This window comes from Trachurus japonicus, chromosome 21 (genome assembly GCF_045865225.1).
Source record: "Trachurus japonicus isolate A0001 chromosome 21, Traja_1.0".
NCBI classification, from domain to species: domain Eukaryota; kingdom Metazoa; phylum Chordata; class Actinopteri; order Carangiformes; family Carangidae; genus Trachurus; species Trachurus japonicus.
The window spans coordinates 27,558,090-27,566,576 of record NC_140927.1 but is presented as its reverse complement, the minus strand read 5'-3'; the positions used below and the strand labels follow the sequence as shown (position 1 = coordinate 27,566,576).

At 42.8% G+C, this 8,487-nt stretch overlaps 1 protein-coding gene across 2 annotated transcripts in view; it reads left to right on the top strand.

Annotated features, from left to right (window-relative positions):
* Nucleotides 1–8,487, top strand: part of LOC146965410 (aryl hydrocarbon receptor-like) — a 56,780-nt gene that overhangs the window by 4,301 nt on the left and 43,992 nt on the right. For both annotated transcript variants that reach the window (XM_085766227.1, XM_085766226.1), the window contains exon 2: nucleotides 1,928–2,115. Coding sequence is in view for 1 of the 2 variants with exons in the window: in XM_085766226.1 (XP_085622352.1) it covers nucleotides 1,928–2,115 (188 nt within the window). In the remaining variant the exon portion in view is untranslated. The remainder of the gene's footprint in view (nucleotides 1–1,927; nucleotides 2,116–8,487) is intronic.

The window sequence follows — 8,487 nt, the reverse complement described above, 5'->3', positions numbered from 1 at the left end:
GAGCAGCTTCTGTTAACTCACCAACAGTCATCTTCATCATCATCATTAGAGGAGGAGGAGGAGACAGAGAGACTCACTGATTGGTTAATGATCATTTCTGACTTCCTGGTTGCAAAGGATTTATAGTTAAATTTCACTGTAAAACAAATTTCAGTTAATTTAACTTCAATAAATATAAAAGCAAATGATAATATTCACATCCTGATTTAAAAACTGTCATGTTATATATTGAATGGAATAAAAACACAGCTTTTTTGTGCACACACACACGCACACACACACACACACACACACACACACACACACACACACACACACACACACACACAGGAAAGAACAGCAGTGCAGGTCAGGCTCATGACATCATCACTGATGGGCAGGATAAACACGTCTCCATCCATCCTCGCTCATGCTCAGTGACGAAAGGCGACAGTGTTAGTGTGTGTGTGTGTGTGTGTGTGTGTGTGTGTGTGTGTGTGTGTGTGTGTGTGTGTGTGAGAGGTTCTTTTTTTAAAACTGTCATGGCCGCCACGCTGGAGACCGTCGCCTCACGTCACCGTCACATCTTCTTCATGTTGGGATGCGACCGTGTGGAAAAGTGTTTGTCAGCCTGACCTCTGACCTCTGCTGCTCCAGTTTTACTTATTTGTAGATAATATGATCAAAAACACACACACACACACACACACAACAACAACATAATTATCTCGTGTCAACATCCGGCTGTGGTTATAAAGACGTGTTATATAACAGAGTCTGTGAGGAAACAGAGTTTATAAAACACAGGTTCAGATTTAATTTTTTAATTATTGTCACTGAAAAGATGAAGTTGATTAATATTTGATGAGATGAATCAGAACAGAAAAGAGTCAGCAACGTGTATTGATATTAGACGCACAAATATAACCAGGATGTAAGAGAATAAATGGATAATCAGCATTAAAATGCAATAATAATGATTATATATATATACACATAAGAACATAAAATGTGTATTAACTTCATTTCGTTGAGCATTCATATTATTATTATTATAAATATTTGATTGTTTTGCTGTTTGAGCTTCAGTTTTCCAGATTCTGTTTTTATTTATAGTGAGAATGAAAATCAAACCTGTTTGTTCCATGACGTAAATCACACCCACAAAAATGTCGCCTGCTCTGTGTGTGTGTGTGTGTGTTTTCCACTAAAGCCTGATGTGCATCCCACGTCATTAGTTTGAACGTTTCTCTCTGACTGTTGTTGGTGAACTGTTGTCTTCTGTTTTCTGTCAGACACTGAGGTGGTTTCACTCTGGCAGGAAAAATACTTTATATTTAATTTATTTAGTAGGATCAGGATGTATATAAACTAGGAAATGACCTACAGTACTTAAATAGACAAATAATGTTTAGAAATATAAAACTAAAACATTATTTGTTGTTGTTGAAGTCATTTATTGATTATTGATGAAAACCAGTATAAAAACAGAAACATTGACAGAAAGTTTTCAGGGAACCAGACGTCAGCAGGTGGAAAAAAAAATTCAAACAGACGGCCTGAAAATCTCAGTTTCCACCTAGAGGCCTTTTACAGAAACGTCTTTATTTATGATGTCTATTCTAAGTGAAGTATTAAAAAATGAAAATCCTATAAATCTCACAGTCTAGTTTGAGAAAAACGCAGCTAAAGCAAAAAAAAAAAAGATGTTATCAAATCTCCAAGCGGTGATACATGTTATTAAACGTCTCCTTTTCTATGTGATTCACCAAAAATCTGGTGTAACGCCCCAAAGTCTGTCGTTGTAATCCCGCTGTGTGTGGAAACAGAAAACGATGTTTACATTAATCCCAGAATTTACAGTTTTAATCCCAAATTCAGTTCAGTCACTGTGTGGTTATAATCCTGAGTCAGCCCGTCCTCACCTCTCTCTCTCTGTGTCGTCCAGAGTGAAGCAGCCGCCGGCCGAAGGCGCCAAGTCCAACCCGTCCAAACGGCACCGGGACCGTCTGAACGGAGAGCTGGAGCGGCTGGCCGGCCTGCTGCCGTTCCCCGAGGAGGTGACGGCCAGTCTGGACAAACTGTCCATCCTGCGGCTCAGCGTCAGCTACCTGAGAGCCAAGAACTTCTTCTCTGGTGAGTGACAGTAGACCAGCAGCTGTGTGTGTGTCGGTTCGACTCTGGCTCTGCTTCTGGTTCGGCCGGCACTGGTTCCAGTTTTGGGAAATCGTCTCGTTTGCTCGAGGAGGATCGATGTCAAATTAATGAGTTGTGTGTTCAGTGTGTGTGTGTGTGAGTTTAACACACACACATGGAGGCAGGAGGGAAACTGTTGGATGAGCTTCATCATAGGAGGTAAAAACTGATATATAACTCCAACCTTCATAGTAACTGATGTGATGATCAGGTTTCATCCTGCTGCCACGTAAAGAGACGGAGTGAAAACGTCGTAACCTGGTTCACAACGCTCTGGTGGACAAGTTGTGAGCTGCACATTCACCACGCTAGGCAAGGCAAGGCAAGGCATCTTTATTTATATAGCGCATTTCATACCAAGGCAACTCAATGTGCTTTACATAAAGACAAAAACATTAAAAAAAAGAAGCATAAGACAGAATAAAAACAAACAAAACACTAAAAACAGAGTTAAGAGCAAGAGCAAATAAAAGTAAAAGAAAAAAAATAGATAAGTTTAAAGTTCTCAGCTATAAGCACACGAAAAGAGAAATGTTTTTAACCTGGATTTAAAAGTGCTTACAGTTGGGGCTGATCTCAGTTCTGCTGGTAGTTTGTTCCACTTGTGAGCAGCATAACAGCTAAATGCTGCTTCACCATGTCTGGTCTGAACTCTGAGCTCCACTATCTGACCTGAGTCAGTAGATCTCAGAGCTCTACTGGGTTTATACTCTACTAACATGTCTTAACGCTATGAGATAATAACACAACGTTACCACACAGAGTTGTTTTAGAGGGAAATTCATGCAAAACCACTGATGCGCGTTGCCTTCAGGGACAGTTTTTCATCATCAGTCTCTGTATTTCCCTCTAAAACAACTCTGTGTGGTAACGTTGTGTTATTATCTCATAGCGTGGTGAATGTGCAGCTCACAACTTGTCCACCAGAGCGTTGTGGAGTTGTTGGATTGTGTATTTGATGAGTTTGATGAGGGAAACCAAGAAATCCCATAATGAGCCTCCGTAGCGTAGCTCTGAGCAGCTCACGGCTCTGCTCCGCCGTTCTAAAAACAGCTTGCACCGACAAATAAAGGTAACGAACCTACTGCTATGACTATTGGGATTATGGCAATGGGCCAATTTGCCAAAATGTTGAACTATCCCTTTAACCATAATCTTACTGTAACACACACAGCTTCTCTAGACTCCAGTCCTGGTGGATCAAAACCTGAAGTCTACTCAAATATATTTAAAACTGACAGCTTGAAAACAAAAAACCGTAGAGAAATGTGATTAAACAGAATTTTCTATCTGATGTTAGTCCTCAAACATCTGCTTAACGGCCCCAAACCGTTTTATTATGTTTATTCTAAGTCAAGTTTCGACAGTGGACAGGGTCTGGACTTTTATACATGGTGCAGATTAAACACAGACAGAAATATCACAGCAGCTTTAACCGATGTTTGAATTCACCAAATACATGAGGCCTGTGATCCCAACAGCACCTGTCATTCACACTCTGATATAAACAAGTTCCAGCTTGACCATGTTAAGATAAAAGTTAATTTTTCTTTTCTTTAGATAAAGTTTTGTAGTTTTTTTTCTGTCTCGACCAAAATGTAACAAGAAAAAACACAGAATCTCAAAAAAAAAAATCTGTCTCATTTCTGACATGAAACCGTTGATCTGAAGCAGGAAGCAGCCGTTTGCTCTGTTACCAGACTGTCACAACAACACAGTCGCCCGCTCTGTGTTTGTGTGTTTGTGTTTGTGTTTGTGTTTGTGTTTGTGTTTGTGTTTGTGTTTGTGTTTGTGTTTCCTGTCATCTCCTGGCTCAGAGGAGATGTGGCGAACAACCAGCCACCGCCTCATCCACATGATTTCATAGCAGAGAAAAGGTCCTCAATATTTCATTATACACCCATGTGTGTGTGTGTGTGTGTGTGTGTGTTTTAGTGTGTGTGTGTGTGTGTGTGTGTGTGTAACGATGCCTGGGAGATGCAGCTTTTCTTTTTTTCCTTTTTGCCTGGGCCTCCATTAACCCCTGAGCACACGACGGAGCAGAGGAAGTTTGCATGCCAGCGGCTTCTCCACCACGCAGGAGTGAAGAAGACATTGTTATTTTAGGCGGTGATCTTTCAGAGAGAATGCTGCAATGCGGCCGTCGGATGCTCTTGAAGCATGAATAATTGAGAGAAAACCTTCGAGTTTAAAGAATTTATGAAATGAAGTCAGAGCCGTGTTTGTTTAAGGCAGCGGCTTCTTGGAAAAAAACAGAGCAGTTTGGGGGTGAGACGGACGGACACAGGATATTGCACCGGTGATACGGCCGTGTTTTCACTGGATGTAGCTAATGCATCTCAGATTTTTATTGTGTGTGTGTGTGTGTGTGTGTGTGTGTGTGTGTGTGTGTGTGTGTGTGTGTGTGTGTGTGGTTGCTGTGTTGATATGTTGTGCACATGCAGAGGCTCCAGGAGAAATGAAAGAGGGTGAGGTTTTATCTCATCTTGTGTTTTTCTTATTGAGCAGCAGAGGAGAGGAGTTCAAGTCTGACCAACAGAACTGAAATACAGACATCTAACACACACTCACACACACACACACACACACACACACACACACACACACACACACACACTGGCGAAATTAACTGAGAGGATGTCAAACATTATTCACCAGACTTCATATTAGTGGCGCTTTATTCAATCTGCTCCAAAAGTGAACAGCTTCTTCGATGCACCTCGACCACAAACCTGCAGAAAGATAAATGGACGTTTATAAAAGTATAAACTGCTTAAAAGTGAAGATAAAAGCTGAATCTTTCTTCTTTGTTGGGTTTTAAGAAAGCCTTGAAATGTAAAATAATGATAATAATTATTACTTTGTACTGTTGATATTCCAGGTAATCTAATTTCATAGAGTGTAAAGGAGGCAAAGATAAGCCTTGGGCTTCAGCCTATTCCCTTTTTTGGTCACTGTGTGATATTTTCTTTTGTGTGTGTGTGTGTGTGTGTGTGTGTGTGTGTGTGTGTGTGTGTGTGTGTGTGTGTGTGTGTGTGTGTGTGTGTGTGTGTGTATGGTTGCGATATGTGCTGACTAAATTGTTCACACAAAATGGTTGATTTTGATATTGGTGTTGTGTGACCGAACTAAACAATTTCATTCATTCAGTCTGAGCAGATCGGCTGGATGTGTGCAGCTAATGTTGTAGTACTAGTAGTAGTAGTAGTAGTAGTAGTACTGCTTGGTTCATTCTTGTGTACATGGAGTGGATCCAGAACAAACTGAGGTTTTATTTCTTGTTTTTACTCATTGAGAATCAGGAGAAAAGACACACATCAACAGTCACAGCTGAGCTGAGAGCAGGTCAAGACAAGTCACTTTTATTTAACAACACAACACAGTTAATCTCTCAGGTGCAAACAGACGGAGGATGTAAACCTTCTCTTTATAACTGTATTACAGAGTCAAGAGTCTGATGTAGCAGACGTCTCACACACTGAAATAACATACAGACATGATAGTAAAGTAAAGAGTAAAGTAAAGTAAAGTACATTTATTGGACTTCATCAAATCAGCCTCAAAAATTCTCAAGTTCGGTGCAAATAGTTTTTGCGTAAAGCTGCTGAAACTTGTCTGGGCGTGTGTTTTCACTGGATCCAACAAATGCATTTAATTTAAATGACATTATATTTAGGGATGCACGATAACTATTGGCCTGATATTGATATGGCCGATTACCAGAGCCAGTCATAATCAGCCAACGTTGCCTTGATTTCACTCATTTTCAGTCCCAGTTGATTTGAAAAACGATAATAAATGTTGATTTTTGAGGAGTCGTGACTGTTGTTGGTTTAGTTCCGATTAAAAAAACAACAGTAGTGATGTTATATCGGTCGACGGTCTAGTCAGAGGCAGAGCTATAATATTAAATTCATCTCAGGTTTCTCTTAACCTCAGGTGTGAATATAAACTATGAACAATGTTATCAGTTATCTGTAAAGGCATCAGTTATCGGTATCGATGGGAAAAATACAGTTATCGTGCATACCTGATTATATTTATATATCAGAGCTTTGTTCAGTTCGTGTGTGTGTGTGTGTGTGTGTGTGTTCTCCTCTTCAGATGAATGTGTCCTCTCAGAACAGGATGTGTGTGAACCGTACTCGTCCCGTCCTGTAACATACGGAGTCACTGGGCCTGTCAGGCTGAATTATTGATGGTGGATTTCAGCAGCAATAGGTCAGAGTGAAGCCTATAGACCGGCCCTGCTGTCTCACTGCATTAGCCTACTTCCTGGACGCTCTCCTAAGTAATTAACCAGCTCAGGGCTGTAACATGAAGGAGGCTGCTCCACAGAGAGGAGAAAGCTCCCAGGCCCCCGGGGGCCCGCCGCCCGCTGCCCGCCCCCCCCCCCGGGGGCCGCCGCCCGCTGCCCGCCCCCCCCCGGGGGCCGCCGCCCCCTGGCCCCCCCCCCCCCGAGGGCCGCCGCCCGCCCCCCCCCCCCCGGGGGCCGCCGCCCGCTGCCCGCCGCCCCCCCGCCGATCTGAGGATGGGTGGTCCGAGGTCGGTCCGGTCCGGGAACTGCCACTGTCCGAACTCTGCTGCTGCTGCTTTGTTGTTGTTGTTGTTCAGAGCTGTCGACCACCAGAGACCCGCCCTCATTAACTATTAAAGGAATAGTTCACCAAAAAATGAAATTCAGTCATTATTGACTCCCCCTCATGCTGATGAATACTCCAGAGTAGTTTTTTATTCCTCAAAGTGCAGCTGGAGACCCGGGAGGCCGGTTCGCAAGTAGTCCAACGAAAACTTTATATGAGAGTCAATAGGGCCAAAAACGTCCATAAAACTACACAAAAACGTTGAAATATTCCTCCACGCTGCTCGTTTGCAACAATCCAAGTGTCCTGAAGGGAGATAGTCCAGAGTTTACCTGAAACTACGTCATTTAGGCAAGTACGGTCACGTCTGCGTGCATCACGTGAACGCAGGAGCGCACCCAAGGCAAATTCAATACAGGACGAGTCTGAAGAAGCTATATGCGAAATGCGTTGCTTCATAAATCATAGATCCTCCATACAGTCTTAGTGTGCGGTATGTTGCCACATTTTGTAGTTTTCTTTCTATTGATTGTACTTTTACGCCACACTACCAGCACCTTGACTGTTCACTGTGCACGAGCATTTTTCTCATTTTCAATACAGGACTGTTTAGGCTCTAAAAATGTCCTAAATGATGTTGTTTCGGGTAAACTCTGGACTATCTCCCTTCAGGACACTTGGATTGCAGTGGACGAGCAGTAAGGAGGAATATGAAATGGTTTTTGTGTAGTTTTATGGACCTTTTTGTGTCGGGCGCTATTATTCTCATATAAAGTTTTGGTTGGACTAGGAACCGGCCTCCCGGGTCTCCAGATGAATTTCATTTTTTGGTGAACTATTCCTTTAACACGCAGCAGATCATGCAGAGGTGTGTTTCTCTGTGTTTTTTTGGATTTGGAGCGCGTCGCCCCCCAGAACTCGCTCAGCCTCTCGGCCCGTGTGTGTAATTGAATATGTGGCAGGAGAGGAACAAAGCCCCGGTTAATCTGGCCGACAGTATTATCCAGCCCAGCTGCCATCGCTGGTATTGTCTGCAGCTACAATGGAATCACCGGGATCGGCCCGCTCCGGATGTGTCGCCTGCCTCCTCCTCCTCCTCCTCCTCCTCCTCTTCAGGTGAGGAGGGGCAGCGTCTGTGTTCTGGTCTGATGAGGAGTCACTGGTGGGTTTTTGTGCGAGACGTCGACCTGCAGCGTCACAGATGACGCGATGTGGAGAATCAGTGATGTGGTTGTTCCAGTCGGTCTGAATCCACGTGTGAGGTCAGATGGTTGTAACAGAGTGAGGAGGAGCTGCACCACACATCTTCTTTATCTTTAAACGTCTCTTTAAAACATGTTTAGTGTGTATATCACGTCAAATAGTGACCTGGGCCTTTATTTCCTCACCTGCCCAGGGTACCGGCTCTTATTGGCGGCTTTTATTAGAGAGAAGCCTTTATAGTACGTATATTTGCTCATATTTTAATATGAAGCCTCCTTATTTTCTGTTTTCCTTCCATCTGCTCTGTTAATTTTTACACATTAGCAATAAGCCGGTGCATATTCTCATTTGTCCAGGTCATAGTATCTCAAAGGAATTTTAAATAGAAAGCAACTGGACTTAGTTATTTGTCTAGAAGACGTTTCACCTTCATCCAAGAGGCTTCATCAGTTCATGGATGGATGGATGGATGGATGGATGGATGGATGGATGGATGGATGGATGGATAGATAGATAGATAGATGAA